At 32.5% G+C, this 26653-nt stretch overlaps 1 protein-coding gene and 1 long non-coding RNA gene across 3 annotated transcripts; both read right to left on the reverse strand.

Annotated features, from left to right (window-relative positions):
* On the reverse strand, nucleotides 1-4889 carry LOC106777706 (probable methyltransferase PMT2). 2 transcript variants are annotated; one of them, XM_014665417.2, is made up of 7 exons: nucleotides 4621-4889; nucleotides 3271-3915; nucleotides 2928-3138; nucleotides 2474-2768; nucleotides 1630-1998; nucleotides 1295-1372; nucleotides 1-679 (listed from the first exon to the last, which is right to left on the reverse strand). In XM_014665417.2, the coding sequence occupies exons 2-7, from the start codon at nucleotides 3913-3915 to the stop codon at nucleotides 454-456; spliced, it is 1824 nt and encodes a 607-aa protein (XP_014520903.1). In that variant the 5' UTR covers nucleotides 4621-4889; the 3' UTR covers nucleotides 1-453. The 2 variants fall into 2 exon arrangements, with proteins under 2 accessions (XP_014520903.1, XP_022631740.1); XM_022776019.1 differs by lacking the exon at nucleotides 4621-4889 and adding an exon at nucleotides 4460-4591.
* A 15783-nt stretch (nucleotides 4890-20672) lies between these two features.
* Nucleotides 20673-22602, reverse strand: LOC106776461. Its single transcript, XR_002670058.1, has 2 exons — nucleotides 21952-22602; nucleotides 20673-21818 (listed from the first exon to the last, which is right to left on the reverse strand). It is a non-coding gene; the product is annotated as an uncharacterized LOC106776461 (long non-coding RNA).
* Nucleotides 22603-26653: the final 4051 nt, after the last annotated feature.

Here is a 26653-nt window from a genome sequence, read left to right on the forward strand (position 1 = left end):
TTGTTGTGTTAATATAATGGCCGATTATTAACTACTGTATAAAATCAGAACTTTTTTTCTGGCACAATTGAAGTTGAGAAAGTGACCAATTACATGTAGTCTACGTGAGGATTTTAGCAAGGAAGAACCATACACTGGTTACAAAACGTAGAGGCTGCAACTTCAAATTCAGAGAAAATAAAACAACTATTGAGAAAAGTCGATCTTCACTTGACTTATGATTGTAACGTTGTATAATAAGAAAATTAAATTATGAGAAAAAAAAATTCCTATGGCGATAAACCTTGAGCTAAGTGACACGGTTGTGATGGTTAAGCCAAGTATCCCTGTGCCACACTAGAGATGATTAGTTATGCCAAAATGCATGCAAAGCCTCACGAACTCTGCAAGAATAGTATATTGAAAGGTACTAGTGGCTGTACAAGGCCAAGCCTTTCAACTTGTCTTCTGTGATTATTGTGCAGATGTGACATTCGCAACCCAATACTGCTTGACAGCAATTAGTATCTTCTCAGGAACAAGGGGACCATCCTCATGGTCCACCATTTTGGTATCCCATCTCATTCCTTCGACTAATTTCTTTACCTTAATTAAGACATCAACTTCATCGCGGAATATTACAGCACCTTCCGGGCGTAAAATCCGATCCATCTCAAGAAGAATGTCTTCTTCATTGCATCTGCATTTAGTTATCACACATCATGATTTGCAGCACAAGAATAAACTCGATTTGATAAACGGAAACATAAGACTTAAACCAAGTGATTGAACTAGTGATAGTTGTTAGTTAAATCCACACATACGTGTTATAAGCTCCAAAAGTCATTCAGAAGGATTGTTTAGACATCCACATATACAAAACTTGCCTGCCTAACAAGACTCAGATGAACAAAGTAACTGAAAAAGATGTTACAGCAATCTGACTGGAACGGTAAAACCGCTAGCAGTTTCCCATGGAGAATCATAAAAAGGCCAAGTCATGGGAGAATGGAACTAATTCATCATGAGCACTTAGTTTTTCATACAACGGTCAAAGCCAAAAATACACACATACCAAAGGACAGGTGATATAAAGTTTTCAAAAAACATTAGATTCAACAAAACATTGTCACTCAGATTGCACTGCAACCCCCGAGGAAAGTTGTTTATGCTCATTGCCAGGAAATAATTTTCGTAGCAGCTAAAGCTATAATTGTAAGCTAAGCAAGCCAAAAAAACATTATTAATTCGTATTGAATAAATTTATAGGTAACGGGAAGAAACGGAATAACCATTTAACAGAGGGAATACTTACTTATCCTTGTAGAGACTAAAGAGACCATGGCTATGAATGAGGTCATATGTCCTCGGGTATGTAGAGAACGCTTCACACCTGGACACAAATGCACACAAAAATAAGTAAAAACATGTGAGCAAGAAGCTCATTCCGAAAAGTTGTATAGCTAGCCACGTTACAATTTCGTACAAGATATAATAACTGGCAGAAGATATGTCTGTGTCAAAATTATATTTCTTGAAATTATAAACTTCATTTGAATAATGGTACAACATTAGGATAGTAACTAAGTCTTTAAATCAAACGATCTAGACATGCCATGAAGAAATTATGAGGAAGTTAGAAAACCATACCAATCATGATAGATGCCAATAAGTCCTCTTTCATATATGACACCCAGTGTACTTTTCTCGGCTATAGTAGGCACGACATTCATGACCCATAACTTGGTTGATTGAATAGCTGCAGCAAAGCCACCCAATCCAGCATTCACATCCATAATGTTGCGATACCTTCCAGAATCTAGGAGTCGATTAATTTTCTTATAAGCATTTACATGCTTTTTCCACTTTTCGTTATCATCATTGTATGACTCAACCGAAACACCAGGCACAGAGCCACCAGCAATTCTAGAGGGGACGGCATAAAGCCTTTCTGGAAAAGGCTTAAGATCACCAGAAACTCTAGGAGTTGGAGTAATGCAGACCTCCATTTTCTTATACCTGTAGCCACAAAACAAAGTCATTCCAGGTAAGTACACCTCTTACTTCTGAGCATAAGTGTTGATCAAACTTTTAGGATATCTAAAACTCATAGATACCCTTGTGAGAACTTAAAAAAAGGATTTCTTGTGTTAATATTACATGATTTCATGATATATAAAATAATCACAAATTGGGATCACGAAGCTTTTATCATAACTACATGCGCAAACATCAAAGACATAGAAACAGTAATTACATATTTTGTTTCCATTGGCTCCTGCATAACCGTATGGGACATGGTACTTGATTACTGATTTTCTTATAATACATCAATTTTTTAAGACAGTTTTGTTTTCCTTTTTTTCCACAACTTTTCTCCCACCTTTTACGTTCATGTATGCTTGTGCTTACGGTTAGTAGAAAGAAATATAAGGAATCCTAATAAAAGAATGTCAAAATATTCAAATTGTTCAATACTAATTAAGGGTCATACCAGACATCATTAGCATCTGCCGACTCACAGAATTTTACTCCGGAATCTTCTTGTCTGCTGCGACATGATTCGGAGTCAACAGTTTTTTGCCAAATAGCAATTTCAGATTGTTCAGACTTTTTCTCCCAGCATAGGAGCTTAGCAACCTCTTCAATCTTTCTTTGTTCTTCTTCAAGATCCTCTTTGGGTCTCTGCCAGGATTTGTAGTTAGCCTTCCAATTGATTGGAGGACCAGACAGCACCCAATAACCGCCAGGTCTTAGAACTCGGTCAACCTCCATCATATACATTCCATCTGCAAATAGAGGACCCAATATGCATTACTAAATAGCTGCTATAACTTATATGAGGCGCCAAATCTAAGAGCAATAATACGCAAAAAAATCATCCTGCTTTCTCATTTACAGCAAGTACTTCACAGAGAAGATTATACTTAAAAACGTGAATATCTCACCATTTCCTCCCCAGGGAATCAAGCAGCGAGAGCAGTGTGCCATGTCAAAAGCTGCAGATGGATACGGCAATTTTATGGTTCCAAGAACACCAATGACAGCAGGTACACCTCTTTCAAGAGCAAACTGTACTTGTGCCTCATGAGAGTCCCTCGGTGCAAATGACATTGCAATAACATTCCTGCTCCAGAGATATGCGCCCCAACTGGCTACCTGAGCAAAACAACCTTACATTAAGGATACAATCCTAAAACAAAGAACTCTTGCTATTGATCAAATTAACATTTACAAGAATGGAAAAGAAAAAATTATATAGCCCTGAGGAATTTGCAGTGAAAAGCATACCCCACAACCAGTGTCCAGTGCTGTCCTAACTGTTCCATCCTTTATAGGTATCACAGAAGCAAGCTGATCAATATATTTGTCTGCACCCTGCGGAAATTGAGTTCCACCCCCCGGGAATCTGAACACATTTCCCTCATACTGGATCCAGTTCTGAATAGCCTTCTCAACTGTAAGACTCTTGTATGGCGCATTTGCATATGGAACATAATCACGGCTTTTCGGCCATGAAAATGGAGTCACATATCCCTTAGGTGCTGGGATCAAACAGTGCAATTTTTCTTCCTCAGGGGGACAATGTCTCTCACGATAATTCATATTTTCTCTTGGAAAAGTCATGGCACGCCGTTGATCTTGGCAAGGGGTGTAATCGATAAATTGAGCATCGCAAGGTTCAAAGACCTTTGGTTTTGACTCAAATTCATCAATTTTGCTGACTTCTCCACCATGGTGAGAATCAAAACTCAAATCAGAGCGTATATTACAGTCTGAGCTTTTCTTAGTAATCTCCAATGCTATGCTATCTCCCTTTCCAAAACCACTTCTCTGCCATGCACCCAATATATAGAAGAAACAGCACAGACCAACTACTATAAAGATCTGCACGGAGCTTCTAGCCCTACCATCAGCTGAATGTGGTTTTGCCATCTGAACCAAAGAAACACCAGCTCTTATTCAGAATTACACAAATAATAACTCGTACGATTAACAATGTATGGCCCAGGAAAAAAAAAATCTTAAATTAAAAGCAAGAAAATTGCTTCAATAAATAATTGACAACAATTAGCAAGTTCCAATCGAAGAAATTAAGCTCCAATTATGCATCGAATCAATTTTATTTCAATCAAAATCATGAAGCAATTAATAGTCTGTAACATATTGTAAAAGTTGAGGGGATGCAAAGGGAACTTCGGATCTTATACAGCATGGAACCTATGTTCCATGGGTAGCACGTTTCTCTTGCCAACCAACAAGGTCAAGGAGTGATCGCCAATCTGTGTACTACCAACGATAATACAAACATTAAAAGACAACAAAACAAAACCAAGCACGAAACATACTCGTGAACTAAAACCACATATATACAAGCTGAATCGTATGGGATCTAGCTTTAGGTAAATGCGATGCAAGATGCACAAACAAAATAATTCAGTCAATGAGTTATGAACAAGGACGAGCCAAGAAACCTTACTAAAGATAATTTACTTGGTGCATCACACCATGGATTTTCTTATGTAGGCACAATATGGACATTAAGAAAACTAAACTTTGAAGACACCCAGAAGGAAAAATAACCATAAAGTTAGGAAAACAGAAGAAAGGAAGACAATTTAAATGAGGGAAATATGTTACCAATCATAAGAAGCTGCAGGGAGCAATGGCTACGAAGATCTGGAGTCTTCTTAAGAGGAATTAGTTGAGAGAGAGAGAAATCTGAAAGGATTTTATAAATTTTCTGGAGAACCAAATGATGATTTTCCTTGCTGAGCAGTGAGAGGTGCCAATAAAATTATTATTTTTTTTTTCTATCAAAATTCCAAACCGTTCACATGAACGAACAGCAGAGGAAAAGAAGAGAAAAGCAAAAGCGGAAAGAAAAAATAAAAGAAAAAAAAAAGGAAACGGTAAAAGGGAGTACAGTGCTATCAATTCTATATCGTCTCGCAGATAAATGGCTCAATAAATGTGCGTGTGTTACGTTGTTTTATTTTCTTTTTTTTTTTTGTTGTAAAGGGGAAGTAAATTTGATGTGACTGGTTTATCACTTTGAAATGTGACGTTTCTCCCTGTTTTTCTATTTATCCCTTAAAAAGAATACTACTTAAAATATCAATGTTTCAATAAAAAGTGTACCAAAAATATTAATTTACCATAGTATTATTGTGGAATTATTTTTATCAATCTAATTATTATTATTGTTATTAACGTGAATATATATTTTTGCGAAAGAAATAGAATATTTAAATAAGAAATCGAAACTCCGCGTTCGCGTTGATACGGAAAAGGTGGGTTGGAGGCACGATTGGCGGTGCAGAGGGGTCCCACGCGCCAACAAAAGTCGTTTATTGTATATACATCTCATCATCAGCTCTCATTCGTCCATATGTGATAATGTGATGTGACCAAGCGCTGCATAACATATGTAATGCTCATGTGGCGCGTGCATCTCACTTCCATCATATCCATCAATTGATCATGCTTCCCACTTCCTCGCCATACTGCTCTTCCTTCAAGTAAAGAATAATTCATTGATATTAACACAATTATGCTATTTTCAAAAAACATTTTATATATATATATATATATATATATATATATATATATATATATATAATGTTTAAAAAGTTAGGTAAAGACTTTAGCTAAAAACGCAACAACTTAACCCATCTAGATCTAATAAACGATGTCGTTTAAGGTCAATGAAAAAATTTCAATCGCTCAAGGAAAATATAAAGAATACAGGGACACAATTGGAACTCAAAGGCACGAATACTTAAGAAAACATAGTTATTTAATCATTTTTAGTGGAAATAAATATATTTTTAAAATATATGAAATTTCAAAAAATGTATAATAATATTAATATTGATAATACTATTTTGTCGGGTGTGCCGTTAAGATTCCTTTATGGCTGTTGAAATTTAAACTATAATCTAGCATAAATAAATTATCACTTTTTCATCATTAATCTAATTTTAGTAACATTATAAGATTTTGATTCAAGAAAGAACAAGTCATTGACCTGCATAAATGAAATATTTTGGAAAATAATAAAACAATTTTTAAGGAATAAATATTAATTGTTTTGAGTCTCTACTCCATAAATAAAGTTCAAAATATCTCCCATTCAGGGGCCACCGACAGGACAAGATCATTGTGACACTGAGATGCAACTATATATGTATGTGCTTGTATGATAGCAACTGGTTGGATGTTCATAAAAAGTACTTAGATTGATTCCTCATACATGCTACCAATATTTTATTTTTAAAATTAGATGTTTTTTAACTATTTCAAAATATATATCATATTAACATCACTTCTTTATAATATTAGGTTTTCTTTAATATTTTGTAAAAAATAGTTAAACAAATATAAACATGAATCTGGATGTGGATATAAATATCTTATTATCATGAAAATAGATATTAGATTTTAATTGGAAAACAAGTTAACAAGCAATTAAGTATTTGTCTTTGAAATGTTTTGAATTAAAATAGAGAAAAAAAATAGAAGAAATGTAGGGTAATAAATGAAGATATTTAACAAGGTTGAAAGTTAGATGAAGGGTTTTGGCTTGATGGGACATGGCATGGCACATACATACGATGATGATGATGAGATTGAGTATTATAAAATTAAGAACAGAGATTTATTGTGGTGCCCATGTCTAGCTATGTCATCCAGTCTGTCCTCTTTTGCTTAAATATTTATTATCTTCTTAAATATGTCTCTAGTTTTACAGGATACATATGCTTCTTAATTTAAGTTTAATTTTATTTGTTATAAGTGTAATGGTATTCGGGTTTTAATATCATATTTCAATGCATCCACCCAATTTTTGGATAGAAAAAACAATAAATAAACTTTTAATTTAAATTTAATCTTTTAATCATATTAGTGTCTTTTTTTTTATTATTTCTTTTATAGTACTTAAACATGATTTATTAATTATACAATTAGAAATTAGTTTATTAGGAACTAATTATTGTTACAGTTTTTTTTAGGTTGTTTCCTTAATATTAGAAGCTATAAAATAAGTCAGTTAAATCTGTTTTATCCTAATTTAGTGTCCATCATAATATAGAGTCGGTTGATTATTTATAGCAAGAGAATAAGTCAGACCATTTGAAATTTTATTAACTTTACTTTTTAATATATATATATATTAAAAATACCTTTTATTCTACAAATGTTATCTAAGTTTAAATGGATTAATTAATATAGTCAATAATTGAATAAAATTAAAATAGGTATCATACCTGTATATTATTTTTTTTTATTACAATCAATAATTAAAACTTTATACAACTTATGTGATGTTGACAATGCCATATTATTTTTAATAATGGTCTTATATCTACACTGTTTCTCACAACTTTGCCTAATAATATAAAAAAGTTGTTTTGTTTTGATGTGCTTGTGTATAAGAGTATGTATAACACGTGGCAAGATTTCAAGATTTAGATCCAATCAATGTCACATGACTTGAATAAGATAATTAAATTGACCAAGTCAATAACAATGCATTTAAAAATCTTTACAAAACCGAATCAAATGCATTATCATCTAAATTAGAAGCAAAATAGAATTTTAACTAACTTCTTAAAATTAAATTGCAGGCTGACCTAAATTAGAGCCAGTTAAGGGAGAATTCGACCATAGTGATGCAAATGGAAGCGTATTTGGTAGAGTCTAAATTATTTAATTTGATATCAAGAGAAGAAGTTAAAAAGGAAATAATATAGAATTTAAAACAAGCAAAACCCATCGAAACATGGTGGGTTACATAGGTCATGTTTTGAAGTGTTTATTAGTGTTACTTATTATATTAAATAATTAAAAATTTTATTAGCATAATAGTGTTAAAGATTTTGTTGGGTAAGTATTAAAATAATAGATAAAAATGGGAAAACAATCTTACTTTAAGAAGATCATGATATGTTAACAATTTTTTTAACATTTTTTTACAATAACACACGTGTCATTATTTTATTGATCTGTTTGAATTTATTTTCAAAAAAAAATATTTTAAATGGACTAATCACACACCACCATGTATGAGTTGTAAAAAAAAGTTGTTAAAAAAACTTTTTCCATATAGAAACATTTATTTTTAATTTTTTATTTTAAAAATTGTTTATATAAATTCATATATATAATATTAAAAATATATTTAATTATATAAATATTTTTTAAATCTTTAATTAATTAATTTATGTTTTTAATTGGATAAATTAAAATAATTATTACATTTATATGTTAAATTATTATATTATAATCAATAATTAAAATTTAATTTATAAGTGTTAATATTTAAATTACAATATTATTATATATTTATATTTTTAAAAAAATATAATATATGTAGGAACTTAGAAAATAGAGTATTAGAATAGATAGGTGTATTAAAATAATGGGACAGGGTATTATAAATAGAATTTTATAAAGCTCGTCTCATTATGTAAAACACCGTCTATCTCTCTAAACTATTTTCTCTTTGTTTCTCTCACTTCTCTTTACTCTTTCTCACTCTTGGACTATCTGTTCGATGATCAGAAAGTGTTTAAGCGATCAATTTCTAAGGTTCGTCGAGGGCTATAATTCATACCGATCAATATCTTGATTTGAGCTTGTAAGTTTTGTTCCTCTTTTCTAGGGTTTCCCTCAAAACTGTGATTATGCATATTTTTGTCTTTGCATGAGAATTGTGTCTCTCCTTCTTGACTCTTAGCTCAATTTAGGTTCTAAGGTTGGTTTCCTATCACCAATCGGTGATTTGTAGGATTTTCTAGAGTTCCTTACGGTGCAAGCATCGATCGGAGTTTTCTAGAGCTGTGCAACGTTTCTCTAAGGTAAGGGAAGCTAGGTTATTGCTTTAATTTGTAATTTAGTGTGGATGTGGGATGATTCTATGCTTATTGTATTGATTGAACTAAATTTAAGATTTTAGAGTAAATACTCTATGTGTAATTTTATCCTTTTTAAGGTATATTGAGAAACTGTGATAATGATATGAATTTAATGATGTTTGATGTGTTATTAGCTAGTTGGAATGTTGGAAATCTGTTATGAGAGTGTTTGGTTAGGAATTGAAGTAAATTATACTTGTTTAAAGTTAGTTTTGAGGAAGTGGGGTAATGGAATTTTGAATTAGGAGTTGGGTGTTGAATTGGTGTGTTGGAATAGGCTAGATAGGTCAATTGGAACTTGATTAAGTCCCTAAGTTACTGAAAATAGTGCCAAAAGTGGTAGAATATGATTTGGGTCCGTAAGTTGGTGAATTTTGTGTTTTGAAGTGAGAAATTGTTAGTAATCACTTTAGAATGAGGTTAGGAAGGTGTAGACACATTTAGTCAAGTATAATTAGGTATATAAAACAATCTAGGAGGGTTAGAAGTTGAGAAAAATAGTTGGAATTGGTAAATTTGGTGTAAGTTGCGTAATTCTGCAGATTTGGTGCTGTAGATTATGCAAACTCACTGAGCGAGTGGAGTCGCTCTACGAGTGGTTGTAGAGATTGGCTTACTACTTAATGATTCACATAGCGAGAAGGTACGTTGAGCGGCTGGTTGAGGTCTTGAAGACATGTCAATCTTATTTGAATAGCGACTGGGTGCGCTCATAAAGTGTTTAGGGGGTTTGGGCCACTGTTTGGACTTCCGCATAATGAGTTGAGGCGTTAAGTGAGGGGTTGGGATCTAGTAACACTAGTAGTTTAATTCATTTAGCGAGTGGGTTAGAGGTTGGGATCACTATCAGTGGATTCACACAACGAGTTGGATCGTTGTACGAGTAAAGTCTATGGTCGCTCAACGAGTGTGTGCGCTGAGCGACTGTTCTAGATTACCATGTATTCTTTTCTTCTTTGATCTTTATTGGTTTGAGTTATGTAATTGATTAAATTGTGGATGATGTATGACTATGTTTGAGTATTATGTAAGTATCAAAGTAATTAATGTAATGAAATTGTGAAATTATGCATAATTATATTGGTTCAAATGATTCCACAGATGGTTATATGGGTTCCATGGGAGGACTCTTTCGGTATGGTTAAGTGTTATTAGAATGAATACAGGAAGCTCAGTTTTGAGGGTTATCCTAACACTCTAATGATCTTTCATTCTCAAATAGAGAGGATTGATTCATGTGGTGAGAGTAGTAGGAGTCCTACTGTAGGCGCTACTTGGAGGCCTATTGCACGGTAACGGACTAACCTTGTGTGTGTGGTAGGGTGAAACCATGGCAATGGTTTTGCACAACAGTAGAGGCCACCACAAGTGCACAACCCGCCATAACTCGACATTCATTCTAAGTCCAGACAATGAAGTCTAAGTCATAATATGTTTAAGATGTTTGAAGTTAATTATATCATATGCATGAATTATGTTTGACTGTATGTTATACTAATGAATGAATCTTTTATATCTAACTTACCTTTCTGTTTGTGTTGCCTTTATATGTGGTTATGTTTCTTGTTTGGCTATGATCATCTTATGGGTGTGAGTAGAGGGAGATGAGCTTTATGTGGAGCAAGTGTTAAGACCTCGACAAGTGTACCGAATCGTTCAAGTAATATAAAATGGTAAGACCAAATATCGTTTCCCAAGAGACTCGTGTAATACTAGTTAATTGCACTATTAACAACTCATTTAGATTAATGAACGTAAGAATAAGTGATATAAAATAAATTGACAAAGAAAATAAAAGTGGTCTTTGGCATTTGAGACGCTTAAGAGTGGAAAAGACTAGAATTAGTATGGAATGATAGTGCTAAGATTAATTTTCACCTCTTTCACTTTCATGCATATAAGAATTCATCTTCTTCATTACAATGTTAATGTCACTTTCTAAATTACTTAGAACCCGATCCCTCGACGTAAAAAGCCTAGATTTGATTATTAGACAACAATCCCTTGAAAATCCTAACAATCAATTCCGCATTCAGAGTAAAAGCTTAAGATAACCAAACATCCTATTTCTATCCCTAGACAATATTTCTTTTAGGTGAAATTCTCCAGATCATGATTTCTAGTTATTTCCCAATAACAAAGAAATCCACACATCATGCTATGAGTGATCAAAACTTAACAAGCATTAAGTAAAGGAGAAAATCACTAACAATTAATGAAAGAAGTATAAAATAATTCATATCATATTAAAATACATGCAATTCAGAGGTTATAACTAATCCTGACAAGATGGGTTGGCTTTCCATTGTCATGGAGAGCCTTAAAGCTTACAAAATGACCATGGAAGAAGAAGAAGAACCGAAAGAGGAAGAAAAGAGTGTTCCCACAACCCTAGCGGTCCTCTAAGCTCTCCTCTAAGTGAATTATGCCTCCAAATTGTTGGAACAATCGGTACCAATTTTGCGCAGGGGAAATAATAAAACATAGTACAATACGGATTATTAAAAAGCGAAGAGCTTGTTCGGTCAATTTAAAAAATTGGTTCCTTTAATTTTCTTATAAACGTTTTAACAAACAATTGATGTGCAAAAAATGTAAAAAGTGTAGGGAGTAGAAAAATCACACAAAGGATTTTTATACTAGTTCAAATTAATAGATTCTACGTCTAGTTGTTAATCACTATAAAGAGTGATTAACGTTTTCACTAAACATAGTTTCACAAATTAAAATATAGTGAATAAAATAGAAAAGCAAAACCTTCCTTCGACAAACGAACCGGAAGGGACAACAAGCACTTTCCTTCGACAGATGAATCGGAAGAGTGCAACAAATTCTTCCTTCGACCAACAAACCGGAAGACAACTGCTCAGCCAAATTGAAGAGAACCGCTTCGACCTTTGACACACAAATCGCGAACTTCTCCTATTCACAAGACTTGACAATGAGCACACTATCACTTTGAGAAATTCCTCACACAAATTGTATTCTCAAAAATGGCATAGATGCTTCCTGAAGTGTTAGGCAAAGGTATATATAGCTTACTGGTCCGAAACTAAAAAGACACATTACAACTACTAGTGATAATCGATTATTATAAGTGATAATCGATTATCTGCGAGACTTGAAATAATTATGATATTAACTCTTCAAACGCTCGACACCAGACTTTCAAAATAACTTTATCGATTTCAAAGGTGCAGACTTTGAATTTATCCTATTTGGTGATGGAAGAAGGATATGCCTAGGCATTACATTTTCCATCGCAAATATTGAGTTGCCACTTGCTTAGTTACTTTACCATTTTGATTGGAAGCTTCTCAACAATTTAAAAAATGAAGAACTTGACATGACCAAGTCTGGTGGCAAAGGAACAATTTCTTCTCAATAATTTCTTCCTAATAAATCCTCCCATGAAAAAAAAAATTCATCAGTAATAACCAACAAAGGAATGAACTTTATCCCAAAATTACCTGCTTCCATGGCAATATACAACGCATGGCAGAGGCTTTCCATCGGGACTGACAATTGGCATGTAATGATTGCAAGCTCGGTGTGAAACTCGGAGGGAGAGGGAGAGGGTGGAAGACTTCAAGATCCGGCTCCAGGGGACGACCATGGGAAGGAAGGGGCGACTCGAGATCACGGCAGAGGTGTTCGAGGTGGCGTCATAGGTGGCTGTAGTAGAGTCGGAGGGAGAGGGAGACAGAAGAGCTGGGAAAGATTGACTAGTGTCAGAAAAAAAAAATGACGTGGCATACCACCGTTAGCCACCTCAGCTTATTTTTAACGTCGTTGGTTTTGGAGAACGAAAAATTATGGTTTCCTTAAGGAGAAGGACCAAAATGTAGCTTAGTTTGAAAGAGAGACTAAAAACAAATTCACTTGATAGTTTAGGAACTAGAAACATATTTAACTCTTTAAAATTTGATAAGGTCTATGGTAGCGGTTGCATGTAGAACCACTACTAAAAATCCATTTTTTTTGCTTGGTTTACTACTTTGGTTTTCTTATAACCAAAGCAAAATCTTCAACTTTTTGCTTAAGTTCTTAACCAAGGCTAAAATCTCCCCTTTTTTACCTCGTTTAAATATGCTCAATTTGAAAACCACTGTTTATTGTCTAAAATAATGGTTGTTGTATACATTCGCTGCACTTTTATTCCAAAAATGCATAAAATGAATTTCTCGATATAAATTTACTCAAGATTATCATACAGAACTATTCATATTTTACATTTTGATCAAAACAATGGAGAGAGTAACCAACAACAAGAGTTGTAAGCATCATCAAAGTCATCATTAAGTCAACACATCATGTTTTGTCATCAACTTGAGCCTAGGTCGTCTTGACACAATCTAGAATCGAACCAAATCAATTTGATATAAGTTTGGACCAAATTGACTCAACTTAAATCTAATTTGATTATACTCAACCAAGATCCAATTTAATTCTATTTAAACTTGAACTCACTCGACTTAATTTACTCAAATACTAACTAAACAATAATCTTTGTTTTAAGATGTCGACTAAACTTTTAACTCATACCAAATTTGACTCAATCTTAAAATTAAAATTATATAAATTTTAATAATTATAAATTTTATTTCATAATTTAGAATTTTTTTTATCACCCTTATACGTTATATCCACGTTCATGTGCTCTTATTGTTAAAAGTTATTTTTTTTACTGATTAATATTGTAATTTTAGTAGTTGCTTGAAACATTTTTTGGGCTCTGGACTCTAAATTTAACCCTAACTTTTTCATCTGATTTTCATTCTTTTCCATTTGTTCCTTGTCTCGTAATACCTTTTATATATCACAATGTAATATTTAGTAAAAAATTTGTACATATTTAATCACTTTTGTTGATTATTCTGCTTCGTCTTTCCTGATTAATTTTATGGCTTTTTATATATTGTAAAGAAAAGTAATATTTGGCTCAGAGTTAAAGTTTGTTTTATTGTTATTTTTCCTTTGTGAACAATGTGTCTAGATGGTCAATTGGTTATTCTAGTTGAAAGAACTTAACTGTCAGCACATGATGTGCACAACAATTTTCATTTTCAATTTGCTACAAGGTAATCATTGGTTCTTTCTTTTGCTTTATTCTCAAAATTGTTATGGTGATAAATCTTTATGACAATTTTGTATATGTATTCACCTTTGAGGTTAGGTAGACCATCCAATAACAATTAACTACATTAATAAAACCAAAGATTGGTAATAACTGGTAAGAAGGAATGATAACATGTGAAGATAAGTTTTGTTATTTTATACTTTTTTTTAAAGAAAAAAAAATTCATCATCATCTCCATATCCAAATTCAGTATGTAATTTTTGTCTCATCTTCATTTTCACTAAGTGTTAGATATACACTCGTACCTGTGTCCTAGCTATAACCCGTGTCCCTAGCTATATCAGTCTTATTATTGTTTCAATATCAAGTAATTATTTTTTATAATTTGAATAATCTTTTTCAAAGAAAACATAATATTATTAAATATTCAAAATCAAAATAACATGTTTCTACTTTTTCAATATCAAATATTTAGAAAGAAATTATCATTAAATACATATGAGACCACAATATTTATTAAATTTACAAGGTTAATAAAACAAAGTTGATAAAAGTTAAAAATACTTTTAAAAGATTAAAAAAAACACATAATCGAGTTTAAAAATGTTTTAAATGTTTCTTTACTTTCATTCTTTAAATTCTAATATATAAAAATTATAATATATTATTTTGAATGAAATCAAATAAAACAACAAATATTAAACTAATAATAATTAAAATTTAGTATAAATATTTTATCTTTTAAACTTCGATATATATTAAATGATAATGACAATGATATTAAATTAGTATATTATAGTAAACTTATGATAATTAATATAATTGTAGTAATAATTAAACTTATGATAATAAATTGGAAAATAAAAATAATTATATAAAGAACATCAAACTAATATTCTACATGAAAAAAATAAACAACAAAAAAAATGTTAAAAAAAAGTCAAATGTGTGACTTAGAAACAATTTGATACACTTTTGAATGAAATTGCACAAAAGGAAAATAAAATGTATAATTAAGTGTATTGATAAGATGAAATATATCTTAAAGATCTAAGAAAACTTTTCGGAGATCAAACTAGTCAAAATGTTTAGAGATCATGAAAATTGTTTTATATTACCTACTAAATGAAGAGTTTATGCCATTGAACACTTAAATTGAAAGTTAAATCTTCTCATTTTAAAAAAAAAATTAAACAATCAATAAAAATATAAAAAAGGAGTAGAAGTATTCAAATATAAAACATAAAAAAAAAATTAATTTACATACATCATTTGAACATACTTACACAAAAGGTTCTAATAAAAGATAAAGTATCTTGGAGATATGATATGATTTTATTGTAAGTCATAGAAAGAGAGATAGAGATAAATATTAGGGAAGGTATGGGGATGGGAACGAGAGAGATATGTACATTCTTATCCCATCTCCATACCCAATTGAAAAATTCAGATATTCATACCCATACTTATATCTAGTTAATACGGAGATTTCTCATCAAAATGGAGACAAATTCGGATAATATTTGATGGAAGTCCCACATCGGTTAGAGATAAGATCAATTTATATAATATATAAGTGAGTGCAAACCTCACTTTACAAGTCGATTTTGTAGGATTGAGTTAAGCTTAAAGTTCACTTCTTAACATGTTACACGCTCGAGATGTATATATATAGCTCGGCGTGAGGGAGGTGTATTGGAAGTCTCATATCGATTAGAGATAAGGCCAATTTAAATAATATATAAATGGATTCAAATCTCACCTTACAAACCAGTTTTGTAGGGGTTGAGTTAGGCTCAAAGTCCCCTTTTTAACAATATTCACGATAACATGTTTATTTGTCATTCTTGTACATATGCTCAACAAATTTTCAATAATTATTTTAATTTTCAATTCAAATAACGGAGAATTATTCGGCTAACAAATATTATATAATTACAAATAGAATTAATTGTCAATTCACCTAGCAAAAATATTTTATAGAATATTTCAAAGAGTTTTTCATTCACGTTCTTATAATTACTTTTCTTTAAAGGTTGTGTAATTTTATGTATTTTTTGGATTCTAAGTTGATATGAAATCATTTTCACAAAGTAATTTGAAAATTCATTAATTTTGTCCAAAAAGAAAGTGTGAGAGGTATTTGATCGATGTATTTTTGTGTACATTTACAACACATAATCTTAGCTTTCTTGAACAATAATTAAGTTTAAATATAATATTTTAACTGAGATTTGTCTATATAGGATTAGTTAAATTTTAAATAAAATCATTCACTAAAAATAATTTTTAAGTCAAGTTAGATGATAGGCGATTTAGCTAGATAAAATACATTAGACGTACTAGTTAGTCGAGCCTAATTAGAATTAATGAATCATCAATAAGCTTATTTTTTAATGATATGATAAAATATATAGGTGTTTCTTAAGCATTCTAACTTATGTTTTGTGTATTTGAAGTATAAGTAAACTTATAAGTTATTTATAAATGATATCGTGAAAAAAAATCGTCTAATGATCTTGTAAATTATAGTAACAAGATGAATTAAAGAAGGATAATGATATTTAGATAACATTAAAGAATTACGATTATTAAAAAAACTGATATCATAAACTTAAAAATGAAATAAAATGTTAATCTAAAATTGTTTCCTAAGTTAACTACAACATGAAATATCTATGTATAGTAAAAAACTAAGAAAATTATATTATATAAAATAAAAGAAAATAAATTTTACAAAATGGTCAAATTAATTGAATTGCTATATTTTTCTCTTTTATTTTTTTTTCTTATTCTTGTTTATATTGTGTAACATCCCAAAAATTATAGCATAAATTATAACAAGAGTTAACATATAATAATATTATAGGATAATTATTGTAATTAAAATAATATTTACAGAAGTCTTAAAATGCTTGAAATTAAAAACTTTACAAGTAACATAAATTTGTTACAAAACATATGAACAAACCGAACGGTTCTACCACTAAGTTTAAACTGAACGATAGTACAAAGATGAGATATACCGAACGATCATACAATTAATCTGTATAAACTGAACGATTTACAAGGGATAGACTTATAACTACTAACAGAATAGTCCTAAACTAAACTTTGGGGTTACCGCCTTCCAGGGCTTGTTCCAACGAATACTCTTAAACTTTTGCTCACATCCAAAGGATGATCACTGCAAGAGAAAGGATAACCGAACGAATAACAAGAGACAAGACAAGAGATGCAGGATAAGTTAGTGTAATTTAATTAATCATATGAATATAATCAAAATACATAATCGCAATATTATAACATGCAATCAACAAACATTCATTTCCAACAAAGACCGAACAGAACATACATACAATGATCGACTACTCAACTCGACCATCCGGATTGTATGAATATGTAGTTTGTGGCCGTTCGTGCACTCCGGTGGTGTAGTAACTGGAAACCCCTCAGCTGCCACCCAAGGTTAGCCTGTTATACCTCACCTAAGGTCCCTTCCTTAGACTAGGGCCTCCTGCCATTCTCACCAAATGACTTACCCATCTCTACTTAAGAACTGGTAATCATTAGAATTTTAGGATGAACGTCGTGAATTTCACTATCCATATTCATACTTTACCAATTCAATAACCACACACCGAGACATTCCTCCTTGGAATTCTCTTCCAATGCCAACTTGACATATAACACCAACATACTTTCTCATCCATGATACATTTAAATGAAATTAAATCAAACCTTAAAAATCATCATCTTCATTAAAACAACCGAACAGAAAAGCTTAACATTTCCTAAGAACAAGACCTAACGGGAATACTATTCCCTATAGTTGTACATCACCGAATGGTCATGTGAAGAACAATAACTCAAGTATGAGCCGAACACCACTGACACTGAACATCCAAATAAACAAATTCTTAAACTAAATTGATCACCTAAATATTATACCGAACACTTATGACCTAAAACAAACACTATTGTCTTAGATCGACCCCTAATGATTTATCCTAAATAACAAGAGCTAAGGTCGAACACTATTAGCTTAAACCGAACACTATTGGTTTGAGCCGAACCCCATTAACTTAGATTGAATATTATTATCTTACATTGAACACCAAAGAGGTTAGACATAACACTATGGTCTAGGTCGAACACTATTCACTGGAACCGAATACGGATAATACAACTGGACATTTTACATTTAAATACTTACTTATATTAACCTGACATTCTAAGAAGTCGAATGATAGTATAGACCAAGTACCCTAAGGAACCGAGTGCTAGTACAAGACCGAGCACTACTGAGACTGAGTGTTAGTACAAGACCGAACACTACCAAGACCGACTGTCCGTACAAGATCGAACACTACTAGGATTGAGTGTTAGTACAAGATCGAACACTACTAGGATTGAGTGTTAGTACAAGATCGAACACTACTAGGACCGATTGTCAGTACAAGACCAAACACTGCTAAACTTACACAAGAATGATTAAATACATTCGACCACGTATCTACAAAACACTTAGTTATAACTGAGAATAAGTATAGTATATAAGAATTTAAGTTATATTAATACCCTAACTAGGCTGACTACCAATTAAAATAGGAAACTATACTTAGAACGAACGCCATACTCTATTATACATAGCACAGACCGATCGATCATTAAGGCCAAACGCACATACACAGACCGAATGGTCATAATGACCTCTCGGTCACTAGTAATAATTTTGCAGAATACTGCAAAATTATGATTACGTCCTATTCTTTCCATCTACATGCCATTTATCAATTCTCAAAACACACATTCAAACATGCAGTAACATCCATATCACATATACATCAAATAATCAAACAAAACTTCATTCAAACATACAACAAATCAAAACAAAGAATCATAATTAAATTATACAAGCTTCCCTACCTCTAGAACAAATCAACAACATAATGCATTCTCTCAAATATCAACCCTTTTCTAGAACACCTATAACCCATTGAATAAGAAAGAAAGATCGAAATGTGATTAGAGTTTTGAGAAGACGAAACTAATAAACGCATGCAACCAGAACTTTGACTTGCACGTATCCAAAAACAGTTTTCTCATGAAGAAGAAGAGCTTACCAACTCATAACAAAGATTTGATCGGTGCAAATGAAAACCTTTGACACTAGGAGAGCTCAGGCGTGGTCTGTTTGGTGATTGGAAGTAAAGAGAATGAGAATTTGTAGAGAGAAGAATGGAAGTTTTAGAGAGAAAGAGGAGAAAATTGAAATTGCAGAAGCTTGGAGAAGAAGGTGCATGCAGAAAGTGGCAGAAATTTTTTAAAATCCTAGTATATATACTACCTTAAAAAATCACTCAGTCCACCCCCTGTCAGTCACCTGGATCCCACTAAACTGCTGAATTTAAGAGTTCTGACATATTGTCAATGTTTTTTTATTAAAATATTAAATGTTTAATAATATTTTACATTTTTTAAATTTTTTTAGTTTTTTTTATACTTTATGGTTAAACATTAATTACATTTTTTTTCTTTACATCTCTTTTATATTATATTATATATATATATATATATATATATATATATATATATATATATATATATATATATATATATATATATATATATATATATATATATATATATATATATATATATATATATATATATATATATATATATATATATGAAATTATTCTTTAAACTAGTCCAATCATAAAAAAAAAAATTATATATACATATTGAAAACAATAATATGTGGATTATAATATGGTGTCAGTATCAACACTTTTGAATACTGATGAAGACTAAGTAAGTACAAGGAAGATTTTATTCTGCTACCCCATAATATTATTTTTCTCTAAAGCATGGTTCGGTACAATTTGTTGTTGTTTCTTCATGCATTAATGCTGCAATCCCTACTAGGACCATGCTTATTAATGCACATATCCATCAAAGGATACAATACAAGGGACAATTTCCCACTTATTCAATTTTCTTAATGGAAGAAATTTATATATAAGCTTTTCAACTTCTAACTTACAAATCCTAACATAAGTATTGTAACTTTCATTATCATTGATAAATTATATATTTAAGTAATTTATTTATCATTTGACAAAACTATAATTAATTACATTGTTTGAAAATCCACATAATATAACAATGCTTAAATTTGGTGTAATATTCATTATAGTAAGCCTTATTGAAAAATATCTAGTAAATAATAATGGAGAATTAAAATTAGTCTAATTCATACAGTTTTAACAAAATTATACTTCATAGTCCCTTACATCATGTTAAGAACTCCGTTAAAACTGTTTTAATTTTAAATTTAGTTGCTTGTGTGACTGTCGCTATCGCTCGTCTACATCCAATTTTATCCGAATAACATAAAATATGTTTTTCATTTTTATTTTAATATTATTTTATGTTGTCTTTTTATTATTTTGTTTTTTTATATTATCTAATTTTTATTTTTATTTATTTTATTCATTTATTTTTATTTGTTTTCATTTTATATTAGATTTTTATTTTAATTCTATTTTTACTTTTTTATTTTACATTTTTGTTATTTAGAGTCATTTCGTTTTGTTGTTTTTTCTATCATCTTTACTTTAATTTTTATGTTAAACGTTGAAAAAAAAAAAGAAAAAGAAAAAAAGAAGAAAAGAAAAGAAAAAAAATAGCAATCTGGGAATGGCAAACTTCGTGCTTCCCCTTTGCAGTCTGAGCAAGCACAAGTTCAGCTCTCTTTCCTGCAGCGTATCACAGTCCACTGCAGAATATCACAAAAGGCAGGCTTAACACAGAGGAGTGTCCCTCCTGCAACGTTTACACAGTAATGCTCAAAATATCTCATACAATGACAGTAAGAAAACGTCTTTGTTGCTCTTGCTAAAAAGTCTATATGCAAAGTTGTGTCAGGGGAAAGGAAATTTGAATGGCTTTCGCCGATTGATCCCCTTAACACATGAAGAAGGAAAAAAAACAAAAGAAATCCCAAGTCAGAAGGGATATGCACTCATCATACAGAAAGGAGAAGCACCATTATCATTTTCACTCACACACTACGCAACTCTCTCTATTCGCTCTCTACTCACTTAACAGAGACTCCCTCTTGCTCTGGACTCTCTTGGCTCCTCTCACTCGTAACCACTCCAATGATATTTCCCTTTCACTCCCAATTGTTCATCGGCAATATTTCATTATCTGCAATATCTCATTACCACAAGAGGACCTTCACCAGAGGATTCAGTTTCAAGCACCTCATCATCGGAGCTTGAGCATTGGAAACTCATCACCATTTACCTATCGTCACAATCTGGGAGGAAGATACCTTACGGCCAGGGAAAAGGAGGACCATTTGCCTTCACCCGGGAGAATTCTATTGAAGCTACGGAGGTAAGTGGCCCTATCTAAGCTTCTCCCTATCTAAGCTTCTCGGATTTGGTCTTATGCGACTGTCCGTTCCCCTGTTACATGCCATGTCTGAATATGAATGAATGATGCTTGATTAATAATATAGTAGTGTTCTCTTCATGACATCATCGTTTAATCAAATACCTGCAAGATTCATCATGTATCACTAACAGTAGAGACTAGGTACATGTTCTCCAACATCATGATTTCAATACCCTCTACTTGTACCCAGAAAACACTATAGAAAAATGTAGAAGCAGAATTAGATGCATTTCCAGAATAGAAAAGAACAGAAAACCGAAACAACTTCCTCTAGCCAAACCATAAGTCTTCTTCAATCTGAACAAACCCAGATCACAAATCCCATGCCCATAGGTTTAAAGTTTGTCCTTTGAAACAATCCAAGCACCCTGAATCAATCTCAGCCACGAAAAACCAAGTCAGATGATGAAACTAGGCCCCCTTGCTTTTGTTCACCTCAAGCCACTAACAAAGGAGTTAACCCCCTGAGCAAGAGAAACACAGAAAAAAAAAACCACATACAAACCACCGTATCAGAATAAAAATCCGAAACCCTCGAACATTGTCTCGACGAACCAAAGTGGCTGTTTTGTTTGATACACAAACCGCGGAACCACACTAGTGGTGGCCTCGGTGGCGGCAGTTTTCGTCTCTCTGGTGGCGGCGACTACGATAGAAAGAAGGAGAAAAGAGTCACGCGCGCCGGTTGCGATGGCAGGATTCGTTCGTTGTGGTGGAGACTAGATTTATAGAAGCAACGGTTCTTCTCTCCCTCGCGCAGACTGGTCTTGTTGATGGTTGGTGTTGCCGACGATACCTTGGATTGAGTGGCGACGGCTCCGGCAGCGAGTCGCGTCGCCGGCGCACCCCTGGTTCGTGATCGGGAGGCGGCAGCGACCAGTTTCAGCGGCGGCGACCCTGGCGAGGACCAGTGACGCTCCGGCTGGTGGTGGCTGGGATCTCCCAAGAAGCGACTAACGAAAGGCAGGAGCACATCCTTCTCGCGCGTGAAGATGAGAAGGGAGGGAGGAGAGCCAGGCGTCGTGGCCTGCGACGAGCATAGGCATCGTCGATGGTTTGAACAGAGACTCGCGGTGGCCGGCCGGTTGGTGTTGGTGCCTCTGGGTTTACCGGCAGGGTGAAGGAGAGACCCTAGGTCTCTTGGAGTTGAGAGGAAGGGTGAATGTTGTGAATGAGGGGGAGGAGGCTGACCCTCTGTGTTAGTGTATGATATTATTTTTTATATTTTTTATTAATAAAATAAAATAAATAAATAAAAAATACTTAATTAATTAGGGAAAAATTGAAAAAGGAGGATGAGGTATATAAAATAATTGAAAAGAGGATGGTGCAATTATTGTCCCTAGAAAGGCATGTTTCCTCGTTGAGGGATTCTTCCTCCACCTCGTCAACTTCATCCTGCACCTCCTTAATTTCTTTTATTTCCAACTGTACCCCTATATCCCTAATCTATTCAAAGAGCATATTTTGATTACCCAATCAGTCATAAACCTTACTTGAAACCCTACACCTCTCCCCTCGTAACACTTATCTGCCGCATCTGACCTGACCCTCTCTTCTGCTCCGGTTCTCCCTCTGAGTGGGCTTCCTTTCCCTCCTCTCGTCGTTTTGTTCACTGTATATTTTCGTGGTGTTGTGATTTGCTGTCTCCTTTTCTTTTCTTCACTCGTGTTGATGCCGTGGTTGCAGGGTGTACATCAACGTCCAGGTTAGCTTATTTATTTTTGATTTGTGGTTGATGTAGTATATCTGATGGGAGAAATGATAGAATGTTGTTGCTTGGTTGATCTGCGCTTGTTTTATTTGTGCTTGATGTTGCTTGATTTGTGCTGCTTGGCCATTATTTTCTGCTTGTAGGTTGGGTAAACCGCAAATGGAAACGGCCGCCGCAAATGAAACTGCGGTTAACGGCCGCCGCAGTTGGATCTGCGGTTAATGGCCGCCGCAGTTCGATCTGCGATTGCGGGCAACCGCAGGTGGATCTGCGGTTGGTTTACGGGAGGTGCATGGGCGAAACGCAGTACGATCTGCGGCTTGGGCAAAACGCAGTCCGATCTGCGGCTTGGTCGAAACGCAGGATGATCTGCGGCTAGGGCGAAACGATCTGCTGGGTTCAGTCCCTGATCTGCGGCTAGGGCGAAACATGTTGAGGAGTTATTAATGAAATCTGGTAAAAAAAACATTGTTTTTGTCTGGTCTGCTACAAAAAGAGACGAGAGAAATGGCGTATGGATGTTGCTGGTGGGGGCAGTGGCTGAAGGTTTGTTAACGAAAGAAAAGTATTGAGAAGATAAAAGTTATGTATTTTTAATTTGTTTATTTGTGAGTTAGGAATAATTGTTAAGTTTAATGTTATTTCGAAATATATTTTTAATTTTTTTTATTTGTTAAATTTTTATATATTATTTATTATATATGTAATTTTATTCAATTTTTTATTTTTGTTTATGAATTTAGAATTTTATTCAATTTTAAATGTTTAGAATATTTTTATTATGTATTACATTTTATTTATTTATTTATTATTTTTTTAGTTAATAATTTCTTTTGTTTGTAAATTTATTTTTTATTAGGTTAAAAGATTAAATAAAATGTTAAATATATTTTTGGAGTATATTTTGAATTTGTTTATTTGTCTGTTAAATATTTTTGAAATTGTTGTTTTTTTTTAAATTTTTATATATTATTTATTATGTATATAATTTTAGTTAATTTTTTTATTGTTGTTTATGAATTTATATTTTTTATTAAATTATTTACTTAATTAAATAATTATTATTATCCATAAATTTTATTTTGTTACAGTTATTAAATAATATACTAACTTCGAGTGACCAGCTTCATCCTCTTCGAGCACCATCAACACCTACCACTAACACAATCAATGCGCAGTACTGCAATTAATCTATAAAAACTCAAAACTTTGAATCAGAATATACTCAAATAATTAAAATGCCAGCTGCAAGTAAAAAAAAAATGGAAGAACAAGAGGGGGTGCATGCACTGGTGGAACATAGTTGCTGATGGTTAGAAAATGGTTAATAGTTAAAAGATAATTATGTCATTATTACTCCTATGTTGACTTTAATTAATGAAGGATAAAATGATAAAATTAGAGGTGCAGGAAGAAGGAGGTGAGGTGGAGGAAGGAGTACTCTTCCTCGTTCAGTATTGCCAATCAAAGTAATATGATAAGGGTACCCCCATGTGATACCCATGTTTGATATTTCAACAAAATACCAATATCATGACAGGTGTATCTCTTCTATCATTAATGTTTTGGCATTTATCACACAATGCCCTCCTATACTATTCTTCTCTTCTGGTGCTACACTTGTTTCACCCTCTTTTCTCTACCAGGACTATTCATCAAAAATACTATTTACATGTCTACAATTAGAAATATCTAACACTCTGTCTTCATACCTCCTCTTCGTCTTTCCCTTGTATAATATTACCCACTTCAATAACTTCGTCTCAACAATACCTATGTTTCTCAATCATAAAATATACCTATCCTATTTTATTGGAGCAATAATATTATTGTACAAAAATCTAACATTTTCACATACTTTCCTTTTTATAGGTTTGTAAAAATAAAACATTACAATGATGTAAAATGATAAAAACGAACCAAATGATGCAAACCTAATAAGAAGATCAAATGAGGATGAAGAGAGGGTTATTTTTCTTAACGAGAAAGCTTTTTTCCAGATGGTGGTTATGATGTGTCAGTATTGATTGAGACAATCAGACATCTACTAGAGAGAAAATAAGTTTGGCTCTGGAAGTTTCAACCCATCTAAGATCTCAAATTTCTGACAGAGTATTCGCCAGAGAAGAACTTAGCCGTGTCAAAACAGAACTTGATTATCGGATTCAAAGACCAGAAAAAGAAAAAAATGAGATGCAATCAGCATTGGAGAAGGAATTGGACAGGAGGTCAACTGACTGGTCATTTAAACTTGAGAAATACCAATTAGAGGAGCAAAGGCTCCGTGAGCGAGATAGAGAGCTTGTGGAGCAGAATGTGTCACTTCAACGGACATGGATATCTGTTGACGGATGTCTAAACTGATCTTCCATTTCGGTTTTTTTTTTTTAACATTTTAATTATGGTAATTCATTTTTTACTCAAGGACAATTGTGGAATGAGGTGGTGGAGAAAAAAATCTGTGGTGGTGCAGGGTGCTGTTACTAATCTGAAGCAGATATGTTCAATTCATTTTTCGAAAAGTTTCTTGAATGCTCATTTTGCTCTGTACTGTATAGTTTAGCTCCAAGAGAGAAACTGAAAATAGTGTTTTCAATATTAATTAATTTTCTAGATCCATTTCTAGTTCTTATAAATCCAATCAGTATAAAAAAAAATAGTGTTTTCAAATCTGATTATTGAATCAGTATAAGAAATGCTAAAGGTTAATTACTGATATTCATGTAATCTGATATAAAAAATGTTAAAGGTTATTGAATCTGCCACAATGCTATTTGCTGCTTATATTTTTAGTAAAGCAAAACAATAGTAGAATTTATGCATTGTATGTTACTTTACTATCTGCAGTTGGTCAGACAATTTCAAGGTTAAGAAAAAAATTCTTTTGGAGATAATGCCTCAATAACACCAAAGAAAATTTTTCAACAGGACTTTGGAATGTGGATGAAACTCCACTTACAACAGAGAATATTCTAGCCTTCACAATGAAAAAGATTGATTTCATGTTTATTTTTAATTTTTAGGATTAAACTTTATATTTTATATTTTATAATAATAATTAATCTGTCATATATGAAACAAAAACCAGAACAAATAAATTAGTTGATCATCATTGGGAGGAATGAAACATCCACTGTAACATCCCAAAAATATAAGTATATCTATATCATGTGGAATGCAACATATTATAATAATAGAAAGCAGTTAAGAGTAGAAATAACTGTATAAGTATGAATTACAGTCATCCAAAATAGAGGGAAAATTAAAACGACAAGTAAATCAAGTACAAAGGTCCAAGGTCTTGCAAAATATGATAAACTAAAAGAAATAAAACAATATAATCGCCTAAGCACTAGGTGCTGGATCTTCCTCGGTCTCCAATGCCTGCTCCAGAGGTACATCATCACCTACTGCTCACATCCAAAGGATTGGATGATCATCGCAAGGGGGNAAAAGCAAACACACACAACATACAAGTGCAAGGGTGAG

The sequence above is a fragment of the Vigna radiata genome, chromosome 11, assembly GCF_000741045.1.
Source record: "Vigna radiata var. radiata cultivar VC1973A chromosome 11, Vradiata_ver6, whole genome shotgun sequence".
NCBI lineage: Eukaryota > Viridiplantae > Streptophyta > Magnoliopsida > Fabales > Fabaceae > Vigna > Vigna radiata.

Excerpts from the sequence above, each read along its gene's own strand:
- LOC106777706 (XM_014665417.2), bottom strand. The coding sequence starts at position 3,915 with ATGGCAAAACCACATTCAGCTGATGGTAGGGCTAGAAGCTCCGTGCAG. Across the intron at positions 3,139-3,270 it reads CACTGGACACTGGTTGTGGG|GTAGCCAGTTGGGGCGCATA; the intron begins GTATGCTTTTCA and ends TGTTTTGCTCAG. Across the intron at positions 2,769-2,927 it reads GATTCCCTGGGGAGGAAATG|ATGGAATGTATATGATGGAG; the intron begins GTGAGATATTCA and ends CTCTATTTGCAG.